Source organism: Pteropus vampyrus, unplaced genomic scaffold (genome assembly GCF_000151845.1).
Source record: "Pteropus vampyrus isolate Shadow unplaced genomic scaffold, Pvam_2.0 Scaffold24, whole genome shotgun sequence".
Taxonomy (NCBI): domain Eukaryota; kingdom Metazoa; phylum Chordata; class Mammalia; order Chiroptera; family Pteropodidae; genus Pteropus; species Pteropus vampyrus.
Window position 1 is genome coordinate 8,930,639 of NW_011888805.1, and position 18,041 is coordinate 8,948,679.

An 18,041-nucleotide genomic window follows, 5' to 3' on the forward strand; every position below is an offset into this window, starting at 1 on the left:
TGGGATCAAATATCGGATTTTGTGGCCACATGAGGAATGAGCCTCCCACTGCTTGTGGGTCATTGATGCCTGCCCTCCAAACCTGTGCTGACACCTGAAGGGCATGCAGCCCCATGGGGCAACACATGGTGGGCAAGGGAATGTTTCTCATAGAAACTGAAATGATAAATCTCTTTTGAAGGGGTAGTACGAGACACACACATTTTAACGCAGGAATCAATGAACTAATCATTCACAAATTATTGTAACAAACACATTTTTCTTGCTGTTTTGTAATTCCAATTTTAACTCCATTTAGTTTCTGGATCCCGTGAACCATTTCTTCCGCCTCTTTCCTAGTGAGCAAATAGTGGTGACTATTATTTCCTACCTGACACCTGCATCCAGGTTCTAAAACACTTGCCCAGCCACCTTGCTGGATAAATAGGAGAAAGGGATTCTTGTACAGTAGTGCACGTACATACTGTACTGAGTTACTAGATGAAGAAAGTGAGTCTCGGTGCAACTATTTATATAGACACGACCTTGCAGTCGGTTGGTGTCAAAGCCAGGAATGAACTCAGGTCTCCTGAGCCCCTGCCAGAGGGTACACTTCCCACTTCGCCACCCCCTTGCTCTCTGTCCTCTCCATATAAACTTCACTGTGCTTGTGCTGGGTAGTTCTGGGGCACAATGACCAAGTGTGGAGAGTGAAGTGAGGTGGCACAACATGTGACTGGTGACCAAAAGCACTTTCAACATCAAGAAGGGTCACCGAACTGTTGGTGTTATTGATTTTTTCTTCTCATACCTTAACGTGGTTGTTGGGCATCACTTAATAATATATCACTCTCCTGGGTGTGGGATTTTAAAATCTTATCATAAAAAGAGCAGGTTTTCACTATTTGCCAAGCTCTGGCCTAAGTGTTTCAAGTGTACTAATTATTTTAACTTCACTGCCATCCTGTAAGACAGCCACTTCGTGACCCGACATCAGGACCCAGGGAAGTGAAGTTGCCTGTGTTACGGTGTAAGGGCAGCCGCTTCCAGAGCCTCCAGTCTAATCGTGAGACAACAGTTCATGCTAAGTGTGCACGTGGCAGGAGACAGAAGTATATTTGAAAAAAAATTAATGAGGTTTAAATGACTGGCTAACAAATCAAGCTGTCCTGGAAATGATTTAAGAATAGCAGAGATGGGTATGGTTTTGCCCACAGGTGATGGGTGCTCCTTGGTGAGCAGCCCTTCTGGGGCGTGGTGAGGATGGGTGGACACACACCTGTCAGCCTGGGTGGAGAGCGTGAGCACAGCCTTGGCGGCACTGCTCCCTGTCATGAGGCTGCCCCCACGGAAGTCAGAGGCCCGGCCTCGGCTGCCTTCCCTGACGAGCTCTTGGATGGAGAGGGGCTGGATCACTGGGGCCGTGCTCAGGGAGCTCTCCTGCTCCAGGCTCTGCTCATGGGGTGAGCCCTCACACTCTGGGTCCCCAAAAGGTCCAGAGCCTCCGGATGCCTTCTGTGGTTGGCTGATGGTCAAGGCGGGCTGAGAAGTGCCATCACTGAAGTGGGTGTGCTCCAAAGTACCCACGTACTCGCATACCCTAGAGAGAGTCGCAGACAGGCAGCCGTTAAAAGCTGCAGCTCAACTGGACCAGCTCTGTAAATCTTACAGTAAGATAGAAAGGAAATCCATCCAGTTTACAGTCCTCCCAAATTTTTCTTTCCTCTGAAGATGGCCACCTCTCCCTCTTCCTCCCTTGTCTTCTCTCTCACTATATTTTATTTTTGAATTGAAACAGACAGCATGTAAGTGGGGTGAGGATTCTTCAAATTCTCCTACCCCTGAGAGAAAGGCAGGTGACAAAGCTCTTTCATCCAGTTACGTCCTGTCCAGCTTACTAACTTTTCTGGACTTCGGCTGTTTGATCGAGTTTTCCCAAGGGGTCCTCTTCTCTTCTCTCTAGTGCTCTGATTAGGACTTGGGAAATATTTCCATACCCGGGGTTCCCAGAATGAGGGCTGACAGGCCCTCTGGCCACAATGGGCCCTCTCTCAGGGGTTCTGTCTAGCCATGTCCCGCCTGGTCCTGATAGCACCACATAACTAATGCCGGGGTGGTGGGTGAGCTGATGCTCTAACCATGGTAAACTCAGAGAAAAGTCACAACCTATGGTCACAACTGCCAACTCCCACACTGCTTGTTCCCAACAGAACCTGGGACTCAGGTGGTTCATTAGAGGCCCCTCATCCCAGGATAAGTCCATTTACTGGTAAAGGCCATCTTGGATAATCTACTCTGATATTCTACAATCAGACAATTTTTTGATTCCATATAAACTGCTTGGGTGAAATTTAAGTCTCTTTTTTTCCTTTTTGCTTGTGAGAGGAATGAGGAGGACATGAGCTTCCGCTGTGCTCCAGGCTGATTCATCCTGGCTCCTTCTCATGTTCCTCTCAAAATAGGTTTTCAACCCTTGAATGATCTCCATACTTCTCTCTTTGAAAGCTGACAAACACTAATTGCTATATTTGCTTCTGGAATATTAAACCGAACCCAGACCTGTCCAGTGCTCCGCAGATCTAGGTGCCTGAGACCTGCTATGGGCGTCATCCTGCTCCTGACTGCCCTGCTGCTGCACGGCTGGAGCTGAGGTGGGTGAGAGGTTAAGACACAGTCCAGCACTCAACCTGCATCTGGACTGGGCAGGCGGGCTCCTTTCCCTTCCATTGTCCCAGGACTTCCTGAATGCTGAGGCCTGGCAGGGCGTGCTTTTCGTCTTCGTCAGAGGACAAGTGAACTCTTTGTTTTTATTTTACAGATGCTGTAAACTGTGTAACTGATTGGGGGATTCTTTTCACTTTGATGTAATAAAAGCGTAGAGCCAAATTTTGGTCTGTTTTTGGCACAAGGACTATCCTATTTTTTCCTTCGTCTAGATAAATTAAAAAGTAGACATCTTGTACTTTATGTGTCCATGTAAGCTATCCCAAATTCTTCTTTAAATGAAGAGGACATTAATAAACATAGAGCAACGTTATATTGCTGACACACAACCAGCTTTTAAATCTGCATAGTATCCACTTAACTTACATGGTCATCCACTATTCAAGAAATTGTTTTTATTTTCCCTTTGTATAACGCATCTGCCTCTCATAGACAATGTCGATAATCTATTCATAAGTCCCTAAATCAAATTCTGTCCCTCTGTTCTCTAAAACATACATTAGTTGGGTCTTGCTTCCCTCTTCTCTTTTTAATCTCTCATTTGGGGCTCATCCGAGCTCTGCAAATTATCATCATCTGTTTAAGTACTGGCAGACCCTGGAGTCTACCCCTTCCATCACCTCCAAGCTCCCATTGTAGAGTGGGTGCCGTGTGGGGGTGGGGATCCCGTCATGCACCTGAACACGTGTGGCCAGCAGTCCGGGTTGTGGCTTCCCATCTCCAGGCCTACACTGAGGATGGCATCCATGCACAAGATGTGGGCCGCGTGCAGCCACACCCCCTGCAGCTTCCCGATCTGCTCCAGTTTCTGCTCCACTTTTAGCTTCACTGTGCCAGAAAGACATTCGTTAAAATAACAGTCCGAGTGAGGGAGACAGAAAGGGAGAGAAAAGATAGAAACGAAAGAATGTGTTCTCATGCACAGGCAAAGGGAAACAGCAGACATCACTGGCAGCAAGTTCCTCAGCGGCTGGTCCCTGTTGTTCATCATGCAAACTCCCCACTCCACAGGCCCCACAGACACTTGGTTCTTCCAGCTCTGTGGCTTCAGAAGTTGGATGGAACCTGAGCTGGTGGGTGCAGTTCCTCCAGGCTCACCCCCCGGTGCTGGGTCAGGCAGAGCAGTGCGATGGGCTTCAGGTGCTGACCTCAGCTAAAGCCATCTGTGCCCAGATCCTTCCCTGGCCCCTGTGCACTCAGATTGATAATATGGGAGAACTTCTGATGTTCTGCAAGTTCCTGCTGAGATTCATCTAATGTTTTGCACTCATGATAATGATCATCTAAAACAATATATGCATTACACTCTGAACACCATCACAATTGCTGTATAACTGAAAATTACCACATTATTTCGCTCTCTGAGTTTAAATTTATATTTGTGATCTTCAAGTAATTTTTTATTATAGATGACTAACGAGAAAGGGTGCAGAAGGTGACTTAAGATGTCAATTAGGCAAAATGCCAAGGCAAGGCCAAATGACAACATCCTCCATACATAAAGGTATCAGGTCATTGGAAGACAAGTCTGGTGGGACGGCTGAGTGATGGTCCAGAACCCAGAAATACAGCACGCTCACTTCAGAGCAAGCTGAACCATATTCCTGCAGTAAAGGGCAAACTAACTTTTAGCGAATTACCATTTGTCTCATGGATGTGATATGAATTTCTTTTTTATTTGTATATAATTTGAGTATTAGTTTTGGTTTTATAGTTTTAAAAGAACTTTAAATGTAAAGATTTTTATATAATTTATGGTTGTACATATTATGTAAAATTGTGACAGCCTTTTTTCAGTTAACACTGGGATCTGTGAGAGCTGCTCTGCTTTCAAATGGGTCTCTCTATATTACTCAAATTTGAGGAACAGTAGCTTAACCTGTTTTTCTTAGCTTTTTAAAAATGTGCCCATGGTTTCTGTGACTAGCTACTTTATACACGGTATTAGTATAAATTGGACTAAGCTTCCCATTTTTCTTTCTGTTTGCTACCTGCCATTTATCTTTAGTTGCTATTAGGAAGGCCACACTCTCTTCTTACACTTAATCATCTACTTCATTGACTGACTAATTTTAACAAGTTAAAAATCAATTCTTTTCTGAGTTCACGAAAGTCAACTTTTTCTCTGACAAGAGCAAAGTCTTCGTGAGCTTCTTCTCAGGGACTTCCTCCATCTGTTTGATTTCCCTCTTCAGAAAACTGGCCATTCTGCCTTCCCCACTATAACCTAAGGGGTCCTCATATGTGCACTCAGTGACATGCCAAAGCCAGTGGCCACATGATGACAAAGAACAGTTCAGCCAAGTGGGCCTCTGGTGTCCCATGGGACTCCTATTTAGGAGCCAAGTACACCTTCCTAGTTGCCAAGGGCCAGTATGTCATGTCTCCTCTCTCCAGAGGGACCTACTCTGTAAGCACTCTATAGGGTGAGCCGCATAAAAAAGACCCAAGCTTACGATTCACTAAGATCTCATGATCAGTGGTAAACACACGCTGTGTATCGCACATAGAATGAAGATGGGCGTCTGCTCTTGCTTGTGCAGATGTGCGCAGGTGCGTGCACACTGCACGTAAGATGCCAGGTGGATTCTGGCCCTTCAGCTGTTACCTTGCGCTATGGCGTCACTGGGCTCTTGGACCTCCTTGTCCTCTTTTTCTTCCTGGACACAGGAGGCAGCTGCCATTTGGGCAAGGGCTGAGGCGCAGTTAGCGGCAACTCCTTAGAGGAAACAAACAGTTACCCCTTAACCGAGTCTATTCTCCAACCATTTAGCAGGAAGAAACCCTTCTAAAATACTTGTTTCCCACTAGGGCCATTCCCAGTGTTTCCTAGGGACACCCCTCAGGCCGCGGGTCAGAAATTCCACTCCTGCCAGTACCTAGAGCACAGCTCAGCCGCGCTGCTTTGCGCAGTCCGTCGAGGCTCATGCAGATGGCATCACGTTCTTTTTGGTTCTGCTCTTTGATGCCTTCAGCTCCCAGAATGAAGGCCAGCCCTTTGGAGCTCCCCGCCATTCGGCCAGTCAGGGGCGTTGATAAAGTATCGATCAAGTTCTTCCAGCAGCCAACCAGAATGTAGCGGGCGAAGGCCACACCTAGAACGTGAAGGGGCGTGGGTCACTTTATGGAGACAAAAACAACCTGGTCCTGAATGGCACGGGATTTTTTGACCATCGAATTAGCAATACCGAGCTGTATGCAGTTCTATTACAGGAAATATAATTTAATGGATTTCACTTTGTGCTTATAAATAGTGAATGTTACACCATTACCTGGATGATGCTAAGTAACTTCCATCAGGCACTTATTCTGCAAAGCAAAACTTTGATTCATTTATGTCAGCACCGAAACTGCCAATAATGATTTAATTTTTAGTATCACATGCAATGCATGTATATTCAGAAACTCAAGACCCTTACCTGCCACTGTGGAGTCATCAATTCTCCTGCCCTGGGAGAAAGGAGACTCTGTGGAAGTTGAGGCCATCAGCTGGCCCCCAATGGCACTGCTCTCTAAGCCATCGATATCTGTCATGGACAAAGAACAAGATTTTCCTTGATTAGAATAGTTCAGTCAAAAACAAACGGCCTCCATAATATTCACCTTTTTTCCCAACAAATATCTATTGGATCAATTATGTAACAAGTATATAGCAACCTTTATCGTAATATTAAAATTTTTGTTTTATTCATTTAGTCTCATTTTCTTTCAGAGCATGCTTCTGTTAGGCTGCAGTATATATATATATTTTTTTTATTTGAAAAAATAAACTCTACTATCTCTGTTGTTAGACGATCTATTGTTTTAGAAACTTAGGATCTTTCAATACTCCTTTTATTCAAAACAGTGGCATTATTCTCAAATTTTATATGTATAAGATACCTCAACATGGATTTGGCTTTCAAAGCTTCCTCATAAGAATTAAGAAGAGACTAAGCCTCTTTGGTCAGATAATCATATAACCTAACTCCAAAGTACAATACCTTAATAATGATACTTAACAATGTTCAAAGTGTTTTCAGGTAACATTATTTTTAGTAGCTCTTCCCAACATCTCTGATAGGCAGAGTAAGTATTATTTTTCTTATTTCACAGAGGAGGAAACAAATACTCAAAGTAGGTAAATCGTCCAAGGCCGTGAGGCTGCTAAAGGGAGAAATCAGACTCAGTAGTCATGTCTTTTGACTCTCATCCAGGCCTCTTTCCAGGACACCAGATCAAGACAGGATCCTAATTCACTTTGTTTAAATTTTTGTTAAACTCTCATCTACAAAATTAGCTCAATGAACCATTCCTAACATGCAGGCAAGAAGAGACTAGCTTGGGGTGTAGAATACTAGGCTTTAGCCTTGGCTCTGAACTAAGTAGCCTTGTGGCCTTGAGTCATATACTCCATTTTCTGGGCCCCCAAATCCTCGGTATAAAAGAAGTAACCACTGGAGAAGTGACCATAGAGTTGAAGCATATGTACCTGAATGCAACTAACATAGCTGAATGCAACACTGAGAGAGAATGAGAAAGGAGGGTGGCATATGTTTATTCCTTGATTTTAGACTTTAGAATTTCACCCTGATAGGATGAGATTACTTGGCATGGTTTTTGAAAGTTATTTCATTATATTTTTGATTCTTACAGTAACTCCAAGAAGTCCGGAGAGTTGCTAACAGGGTTGATCTTAAAAGTTCTCATCACAAGAAAATTAATTTGTAACTATGTGAGGCAATTGATATTAACTAAATTTATTGTGGTAATCATTTTTCAATATATACATATGTCAAATTATTATGTTGTACCCCTTGGACTAATACAATGTCATTCATCAATTATATTTCAATAAAATTGGGGTGGGGGAGAGCAGGGAGAAATCTATATGGCTATTAAAGTAGGAATGGACCAGTTTCACTGACATTAATTTGACTTATGGTCAAATGGTCTAATGGTATTCACCAGAAGTTGCCGTTTATCAAAGTTATAAGGTTGCCAAGGTGCTAGATAAAGGGTTGGTGAATTTAAGTAATGTAGTTTATGCAGGCACTAAGATACCACCATTCTATAGAACACTTCGACACGAAATCAGGGATGGCCACAATTCATACAGTGTTGATCAGACTGCTGCTATAGATTTTCCTTGCACATAAAGAGAAGATCAGATGAAAGTTCCTAAACTCTAGGTTAATTATTGCTCAAATTCACTTCTTGTCACTTCATACCTGGAATTCATTACAAAGAATCATAGAGCCTAATTCTATCAAATTCCTATGAAAAGCCTGTTTTCCTATTGTTAATCTGAAGTTATATAACTTTCCTAGGGACTTAGCAACTGAATGTACTGTTCTCCTATAAAAGAGATGGCTGATTAATAGTGGTGACTGATGAATATGGCTACTATGAATAGCTTATTTGTTCATTTCAACATCTGCTGAATGACTCCTTTTATTAAGGTTTGGCTAAGAGATTAATTTTGGCAGAAACTATGATATTTGAAAATTAAACCTGGCATGCTTAGGATCCTCACCCAAATTCCAAGGCCCTTCTAAGCTGGGCAGCAGTTTCAGTCCCTATCAAAGGGAGTGTATGAAGACAGATGAGAACCAAGCATTGCTTATAAACAGACTGAATAAATATCTCACACAATGATGAATTCTTATTTTTTGAATGGATGTGTTATCATGATTAATAAAATACATACTGATCACTTGTCCAGTGATCTTGATCCCCACGGCTTAGGACCCAGCCTTGCTTCCTTCAAATTCCATCCTAATTCCAGAATCAAGACATACAGTAGAGAGATCTCACTGTATGTCTGACTCCTAAGTCATGCCTTACCCCAAATGCCTCACTGTTACATTGCACCTGCCAGCAGCCCACTCTGCCACCTTTCTAAGAGCCTCCAGTATCAACCACCAGCAACAAACATACCTTTTGGACAAGAGATCCTGCCTCCTAGCTGGACCATCCTGCCCCAGGCCAGTCCTGCTCCTATTGGTGTGCCCTGTCCGGTGCAGAGCCATGCTGAGCTGTGTGAGGGTACTCCAGAGAGGGCAGGGAAGGCATCTGATCTGATGCAGGACCATGTTCTAACATATCCTATCAGCTAGAGCCGTGAGAGGATCACCCAGATCAGGAACCAGTCTGAGAACTCAGATCAAATACAGGATGAGCCTGGAGAGCTAATTTATTAGGGCGACTGAGGTCCAGACCAAACTTTTGTGTACTTCCTGATCTTTACCTGACATCATGATTAAGACATGCAAAGCCATGAAAGGTTGCTTTTGACAAAAAAAATTGCTTCATGCCCACACCCCATAATGCTCTCTATGCTCTCGTGTGAATTTTCTAATAGTTAAGTAGGATTTTTAAAACTCTAGATACTGAAAACAAAGATGCTGGGCAACTATCTGGCATTATTTTTAAATCTGGTATAGCTGGAAAGGGAAGGAAAGACCTCTGACATAGACAAGAATAGGAATGGAGCCAAGTTTAAAATAATTCATTTTACATTACTGGCAAATTCCCAGGAGCACGGAACAATATAGCATGATATAGATAACAGTATCTATTAGTTCATGATAGTTTCCAGGAATAATTCTGGGATTTGTGCCCAGAAAGTACTTTGAATCCCAGAAGAGGCCTATAGTTTTCGACCAACAGACATAGGTACTAAGTAATTCCTAATCGAATGGGGCCCTGTGAGCTCCACAGAGTCCCACATAGAAAAGGGACGGAAATCTCTTGTGAGGCGAATTCATGACATTTTTCTGAAACTGTCACCGGCTGCCAGCGAAGCTTTGTGGGTGCTATTTCAAGGTCTGCTTCAAACACCATTGGTTCTCTGAAAGGGATTTGAAGTGAGATCCCCCTACCCCACCAAGTGGCACAGAGCCGGGTAAGGAGCCACTGACCAGTCAGCATGGTGATGAGGGGGAGGCTGTTGTCCTCCGGGCTGCCCCAGTAGCCAGCTTCTCCCAGCATGTTTCTGTCGAGCACCTGATGGTAGAGTTCCTCAATCCAGGCCTGGGAGAAGACCATCAGCACCCCGCTGGTCTGGACCTGCTTCATGAACTCCTTCTACAGAGGGGATCACACGACAAGGTGACCAGATCTGATCCCTGACAAACTGGCTGCTCCACCTCGGGGGCTGCTTCTTCGCTTCACACCCCCACTGAGTCCATGCTTACAGGAAAAACAAAACCTTGCTGCTTGGGGGCAGAGGGTGGCCTGGAAGGGGAAACTGAGATGGAGAAATCCCAAAATTCATGAGGTTCCTTTCACTGATGGTATCTTTTTAAGGACCCCATTGAAAGATAAGAAATACCGCATTTTACATTTTTAATCTCTGATGTGTGGGAGGATTAGAAACTGCACAGAAATACTGAGCAGAACACTTTCTTCTCACTGCCCGGCAGCAGCAGGGCTGGAATGCACTCCCTGAAGGGACGTGTGTTTCCAGAGATCCATGACTTATCATCATGAAGCCACCGCTGACCCTCAGGAATTTATATTTTATCAAGCACACAAGCGACTGCTGAATCCCCTCACGCTGCCCCACAGATTAGGTTCACAAACTGATATTATGGAACCCCATGGGGCCGCTTGGTCAGGCAGGGGAGCTGGCCACAGGATAAGCACCACCATTTGCATCCCACACCTTACGGGAGGTGCTTTGTTTTAGACAATGAATAAGCTTATAGCTCTGGGCCACGAATAGGTCTGGGTATATTTTGGAAAGCAACAAAGCGTTTTTATAAAAGATGCCTTCATTTCCAGCAAAGGGGACCATTTGGTGCACATCTTCTGATGTCACTTAACGTGCTGATCATGTGTTTTTGATTGTATCTCACACATGTGTGTGTTTAATAATGCCACCGGGTGAAGTTACTGGGCCATTGGCGGGAGGCCATTTCTAGGCACTCAGGGTCCTGTACTCTCCGGAGCAAGGTGGGTGACAGCATCTCACGGCGATGTGCAAATCTCACACCTCTCCTTCCACAGCCCCACAGGCACGGCCCATTCCAGAGCAGTGTGGAACAGAACGCCCTGTGCCATCCCTCTCAGGGCACTGATACTCAGCTTTCCAGCCCAGAGGCCACTGCTGGTCCTCAGAGGGTCCGAGCGGAGAGTGCACACTCACCATCATGCCGGGTGCCAGGGTGGGCCGCTTCCGGTAGTAGTCGCCATGGGAGAGCTTCAGGTTGAGGAGGAGAGCGCAGTGGGCGGCTGTGTACAGGCTGTCTGCGTTCATCAGCATCTGCAGGCTGAGGCTGCTGTTCCCATCGAATCCGGGAGAGTGCATCATGCCTAAGGGAGAGAACCAAGGGCCCTCAGGGGCTGCAAACAGTGCACTGGCAAGACGGATTATGGACAGCCAGAAACCAGTCCTGGCGACAGAACCAAGGAACATGCATCATTTAGGATATTTCTGTAAAGCAACAACAGCCAGCAAGGAATACCTTTAGGGTCAGATACACACCCCAGCCTGGTGGGGAAGAGCATGCATTCCAGTGTGAAGCTACTTACCTGGGCAAACTTTGATATGTTACTCCCCAGCTACTCTAGTAAAATTACTTAAACCCTCTAAGTCTCGGCTTCTTTACCTAAAAATAGGCAGAATAATCAACTGTGTCTATTTCCTGCTCAAACTCTCCAATGACTTCCCATCACAATAAAATAAAACCCCAACTCCCCGCTCCTCTCTCCTTCCACTCTGCAGCCACACTGCCCTGTATTCCTTGATCTCACCAAGCCTGGGCCTGCCTCGGGGCCACAGCATTAACTGTTGCCACTCCTCAGGCCTCTGGAGGACTTTCTCTCTGATTCTTTCAGGTCTCGGCTCAAATGGCAGCTTTTCAGAGACCTTCCCTTTCAAGTCCATCTCAAACAGCATCTCCCAGCTACTGCCATTCTTGCATTCTTCTTCTTCCTCACTTAGAATTTTTTTTTTCATTGCCTCAATGACAGGCATTTATTCTACCCCGCATTATAGTAACATATGTTTATAGTCTTCTATCACTACTATTATCTAATATTATGTAAGATATGTGAGAAGGTGAGACTTTATTAGATTTGTTCACTAGGGAATCCTCAGTGCCTAGAACAGTGCCTGGCATATAGCAGACTCTTAAAAAATGTTTGCTAAATAAATGACTAAGTATGAATGAACAAGTTCGCTATGAGAACTAGATGCAATAATGTATGTAGGATGATTAGTATCGTTACTCAAAATTAAGCGTAATAATAATTCTCAAAAAGCTAAATATAGAATTACCATATGATCTAGCAATTAGGTATATATCTCAAGAAACTGAAAGCAGGGATTTGAGCAGATACTTGTATGTTTATTGTGGCATTATTCACGACAGCCAAAAGGTAGAGAGAACCAGTGTCCATCGACAGATGAATGGATAAACAAAATGTGGTATATACGTACAATGGAGGACTAACACACGCTACAACATGGATGAACCTTGCAAACATTATGCTAAGTGAAAGAAACCAGAAACAAAATAACAAATATTTATGACCCATTTATATGAAGTATCTAGAATAGTCAAATTCATGGAGACAGAAAGTAGATTAGAGGTTACCAGGGACTGGGAGAAAGAAGTTTCATCTGGGGATGATGAAAAAATTCTGTAGAGAGTGGTTGCGCAACACTGTGCATATAATTAGTGCCATCGAACTGTGCACTTAAAAAAGGTTAAAAGGCAAATTTTAAGTTATATATATCTTACCACGATTAAAAACAATTACCAAAATTATCAAAAACCTTTGAATTGTGTACTTTAAATGACTGCATTGTATGGTATGTGAATTGTATCTCAATAAAGCTGTTAAAAAATAAATAGAGAAACAAGAGTTTCAAAAAATATAGCTATTGGTTTTCCCCCGACGTTTTTTCTAAACATCATTTTATACTAAATAGTGTTTTCATTTTAATGGGTTCTTCATGCTTTATACAAACTAACTAAAAGAAAAAAAACAACAACAACTATATCTCATGCTCTAAATATGGACTCATTCAACCAGAGACGGTTGGTGCCTTGCTCAAACTTTCACAGAGCTTAGAGTGACAAAAATTACCCAAGTCAGCTTCTCCTCAACTGGTACTGTCAGCCCCAGTGCCACATCTGTTCCTGCAGACACTCTAGGGCTGGATTTAGGGATGTGGGTGAAACAACCCAACCTAGACACATGCATGCAAATGACACATGTCTACATACTCATCAGACATCTAAAAGTATCTTTTAATAAAAAATGTGCCTCTTACATGAAACGTAAAAATTTTCAAGAATTATCAGTCAACTAAGTGGTAAATCCAAATTTATAACCTGAATATTCACTTACATCCCTGTGAGTTTCTTAATAAATATGCGAGTAAGAGATAATACGGGCCAGAAGAAGCTTTTGAAGTTGAAAAAACTTCAAGACCTTTGCTCTATTTGAGAACAGAATACACATGTTTTGGTGAAAGTAAGTATATATATTATTCTAATAAAACCACCTTAGGCAGTCAAAAGATAGGCATTACCTCTGCCTTGCCTTATAAAGTTCCTTAAGAACTCTGCAGCTGCCTTAAGGGATTTTTTTACTGAGATCACTTTGTAATCCTGGTCCAAGGTGCATTTATAAAAGGAAGGTCAGGCTGAGAACAGGATTTAAAAATGACATCTTTGGTCAGGACATGAGCAGCGTGTCTTGTCCCTGAGGGTTTATAGGAACATTCCACACTCTCATGGCCCTGGGGGACTGATTCTAGTTCCTTGGAGTAGATAAAGGGCACATGGTCGGTCCCCTTCCACAGTAAACAGAAAGCAGCATTTGACATTGTTGGGTATGCAACTACCCTGGATCACAGATGAAAGGAATATTTGCATCTATGAACCAAGAAAAAAAAAAAAAAAGAATCACAAGCGGCTTCGATCTTAGACATCGGTAATGATTTCTTTTAAAATTCTGAAACCAACTACTGTTTTCCATGAAATATGTTTTGGAAAACTGAACACATGCTCAGGTACTAAATGTGAAAACGGCAGCTAATGTGTCTGCTGATACAGGAGACCCAAATCGGTAGCAGAGAGGTGACAAAGCCCCAGAAAGCACTGCCAGTGGATATGCTGAGTTCTGAAATAATAAGTTGGACTTGTCAGGAGCAATCTGTTGGTACTAGCCTCTATGTCTATGTGGATTAATTTTTTACATTATCAAAATCTGGCAAATTTAAGAATAAAACAAAAGAAGATATAATCTATCAACTTAAGACATTTTATTGCTATACCAATTATAGTTCATTGGTGATATTAATAATAATCGAAATAACATAACTTTTTATACACTGTGTTCTAGAACCAATTTCTTTTCATACATTATTTTATTTAATGTATGAAATATATATATCAAATGTCCTTTATATTTTACCAGTAAGGAAAGTGCCTTGGAGATAGTAAGTAATTTGCTGAAAGTTACATAGCTAAAAATTGACAAAAGTCTTCTGGGCCCAAAGTCCCAGCTTTTTGCACAATGCCATATTGCACTTGCTTTTAATGCCGTAAAAAGGGACTTTATCAAGTCCCTCACTAATAGATACTGTATTTTCCGTTCATTCTCTGACTGGTCTCATTGAAGTGTTATCAAATATGGGGTAACGAACGATAGGAACTACAGCCTTTAACATATTCTGGCTATTTGTTTTTTCCAGTGTTCTGTAACTAAAGTTCATTCTTTTCATCTATAATTAAGATGTTCTCCACTGTCAGTAACAGGAGGGTGGGCCACTTACTTGACTGGTCACCAGTGAAAGACTGGAGACAAGATTAGCATAAATGGCCTCGGAAAGTATCTTATATGTCTAAGATAATTTGATGTTTCTTTTTAAATAAGCATTAAATACTTGATGTAAAACATTTAACAACACCAGGAATATAAAAAATAGGAACAATAGTCCCTGCTTCTCCCAAGCCCCAATGATACCTCAGCAAAATCACTTCCTTGTACATATCGAGTGGAAATATAGTCTCAAATGAGATCATACCACATACATGGTTCTGTGACTTGGTGTTTTCTAAATATATTTTTGACATCTATTGATATTTTTAAATAACTGTGTATATACCACCACACAGTTGTATTGTGATTTATTTAATGTATTTTCAATTATGAAAAAAGCTGAAAGGATGAAATAACTTCTAGCACTTCTGCAAGTGTATCTGTGGGATAACTTCTGAAGAGCAGAATAAAAAACAAATATTAAGCCAGAGGGGAAAAGGAGTTAAATATGTGGTGACAGAAAGAGATCTAACTATGGGCGGTGAACACACAATGCAATACATACATGCCTTGCTGTTGGGCTGTCCACTTGAAACTTACTGGATTTCATTCACCAATGTCATCATAGTAAAAATTAATTATTTTTTAAAAAGGAAATGCATTAAGTTTGATAGATATGGCCAAAATATCTTCCGAATAATTTTATACCAATCTTTCCTCCTACCAACTGTGCATGAGAATACTCTTCTCTGCACTCAGCATACTGGGCATTATCAGCTTTCTAAACCTTTGTAATCAGATTATGCGATTCTCTTAATAACAGATTTCTTTAAGTCTGATTCTAATTGTCTGATGATAGAAATGATAAGAATTTTTTTTTTTTAGTAATTTGGAAAAAGGTACAATGAAATGAAAATAATCTATAATCATACCATTCTGAGATAAGTATTAACATTTTGATGTTAATTTTAAATTTAAAAAATTATATTATGACCATTATCTATACCATTACATATTATTTGAAAACATCATTTTAAATGACTACATAATGTCATAAATCAATGTACTATAACTCATTTAATTTTCATTTACTTTTGGGCATTTAGGTTACTTCTAATATTTTACTATGAAGTAATGCTATCATAGACATTTTGACATGCAAATCTCTGCTTGAGTTTCTGTTCCCTAAGTATAGATTTCCATGGGTATCCATCCATCTATCTGTCAGGACTTGGAAAAGTATCACACATTTGCTAGACTATATAGTTCTTTAGTCCATGATTGGTTTTTCACCAAGGCACGTCAACTCTAGGGTTTTCTGAGTTTTTGAACATCTCTACTTTACCTATCCATTCACCCACCCCTCCACCCTGATATGGTGCAGTGTGATGATTTAAGACCATGGTTTATGGAGCCAGGCTCTTCAGGTTCCATCCTGGCATCACCAGTTCGCAGCTGTGCAGTGCACCTTGGGTGACTTACTACTTGGCCTCCTGTGCCTCATTTTTCTCATCTGTAAAAGGGAGATAATAATACTACCTACCCTGTGAAGTTATTACAAGCATTAAATGAATGAACACTCTTAAACAGTGCAGGGCATACAGAAAGTGCTATATTAGCGTTAGCTATTGTTACTGCAGACACATATAAATGCTGGAAAATGACTCGGAGAAAGACACAAGATAATCCACTCTCTGACTGGATCTTCCCACAGGTACTACAGCATTTAATCTTCAGAATACATAAGGTAAGTATTCCCACCATCCTGACATTACAGATAGGGAATCTGATGCATAGACAGCATAAGGACTTGCTCATGGTCACAGAGCTGTTAAGCGGGAGAGCTGGAATCTGATGTCAGATAATTACAAATTTGGAGCTGGAGCTCCTGACAACACTATATGAACTCATGTTTTGTTTTGTTTTTTTTTCTTGAAACATTATTTTATTAAATTTTTTTTGGTATAATTGTTTCTCTGGGAGTTGTTACATACGTTGTTAGTTTCTCTCTCTCTCACACACACACACACACAAATGTAAAATTACTGGCAAAATAGCTTTAATTCTATCTTTGAGACATTTGAGAATGGAAGTGACTAACGATATTATTATGAGGATAACTCTGAATCCACACTCAGTTTTTAAAACAAAATATGGTGCTGTATTAGAAACTGCCAGTTACTAATCAAAACCACCTCTTCTTTCTTAGAAACAGAATCTTGATTTTACTTGGGGTTGCAATATACCTTGTCTTTCTTGTGACCAGGAGGGTCCAATGAAGTCAAGATTATGCAAAGCTTCTAGAGAGCTTTTTAAAGTAGTATTATTTAGCTCTAAGGTGGACCCTTTGCCACCTTTTCTTTTCCCCCTTCCTTCTCACTTGGGCCGTGGGTGTGAAGGCTGCAGCTCCACTAGCAGCAGCCACCTGGGTAAATTAGGAAACCTGAGGATGAAAGTTGCATTTTAACAAGGGGTAGAGCAGAAAGACAGGAGGGGCCTGGATGCCTGATCGTCATGGAGTGCTGGACAGCCTACCTCAGACTTAACTTAGGGGAGAGAAAATGAATCCCTTTCTTAAGTAATCATGTGAGTTTTCTACTACATGCAAACAAACCTAATCCTAACTGATAGAGGCAGAATTACATATTTGTTTATCTGAGGGTTTCTTCCTGTATTTTACCCTTTTTGTTTCCTCAAAGATACTGAGGTAAATTTAAACACCCTTTGGGGTGTTTAAATCACAAGGCCAAAAATGGAAGCTGGCAAGAGCATACTCACCTCTCTGGTTTTATATTCACAAAGCCAGAGCTCCCTCCAGGGACTGAGGTCCACTCCCAGAAGGTGATGAGAGGTGGGAGTAAGCATCGAGGCCGAGAAGGGAGACCCTTGGCTGGGCAGAGGCTGGAGGTATGCAGCCTTCTGCTGCCTGGCAGTACCTGGAGGGTTGGCAGGACCCCAGAGGAGAATGTACAATGTCACACAGGGGCTCCTGGCCTTGCCAGAGCATTCCAGGCTCTACCCTGGCGGGGAGGTAGCAAAATCATGGGACTCCCCGGAGGGCCGGAAAGTGGGACAAAGGGAGCTTGCTGGCAACGTGAGAGGTGAGGGGCCTCCTTGCCCAGATCCTACGTGAGCTCCAGCCTAGGATGGGGACCTGAGGACTAGCAGAGTTTAAATGTCCAGCCACCTAGGCAGGGTAGGGGGTCTGGAGTCAGATTTGTTCTAATTTAAAGAAAAAGATATTTCTTGCACAGCTGAAATTCATACTTGCTGTACTATCATTCATGAAATTTGGTACCTTATAAATATCAAACTGCTTGTAGTAAGCTTTACATTCGGTCAGAGTAAGTCTCAAGACCATAAGTGAACACCACTAATTTTAAGGAACTGCGATCTCAAAGCCAAGAGCCTATGCCCCTCTACCAACTGCTGTGTGAGGCTGGCTCTTGTTTTCAGTCCTTGAGGAGCCACCTTACACAGATGTCACTTGTCTCTGCAGGACCAGGGTGGCTTCGGCAGCTGTCATATCTCATATCCACTACCATCTCTATAAAACCCGTGTTTGTCTAAACTCA

The 18,041-nt window shown here is 42.2% G+C and overlaps 1 protein-coding gene across 1 annotated transcript in view; it reads right to left on the minus strand.

Annotated features, from left to right (window-relative positions):
• The window catches only part of ARFGEF3 (ARFGEF family member 3), a 161,826-nt gene that overhangs the window by 41,245 nt on the left and 102,540 nt on the right, over window positions 1–18,041 (minus strand). Inside the window, exons 13-19 of the mRNA XM_011356156.2 lie at window positions 10,835–11,001; window positions 9,606–9,771; window positions 6,123–6,230; window positions 5,583–5,798; window positions 5,312–5,422; window positions 3,381–3,531; window positions 1,259–1,579 (exon numbers count right to left, since the gene is read on the minus strand). Coding sequence (XP_011354458.1) covers window positions 1,259–1,579; window positions 3,381–3,531; window positions 5,312–5,422; window positions 5,583–5,798; window positions 6,123–6,230; window positions 9,606–9,771; window positions 10,835–11,001 — 1,240 coding nt within the window. The remainder of the gene's footprint in view (window positions 1–1,258; window positions 1,580–3,380; window positions 3,532–5,311; window positions 5,423–5,582; window positions 5,799–6,122; window positions 6,231–9,605; window positions 9,772–10,834; window positions 11,002–18,041) is intronic.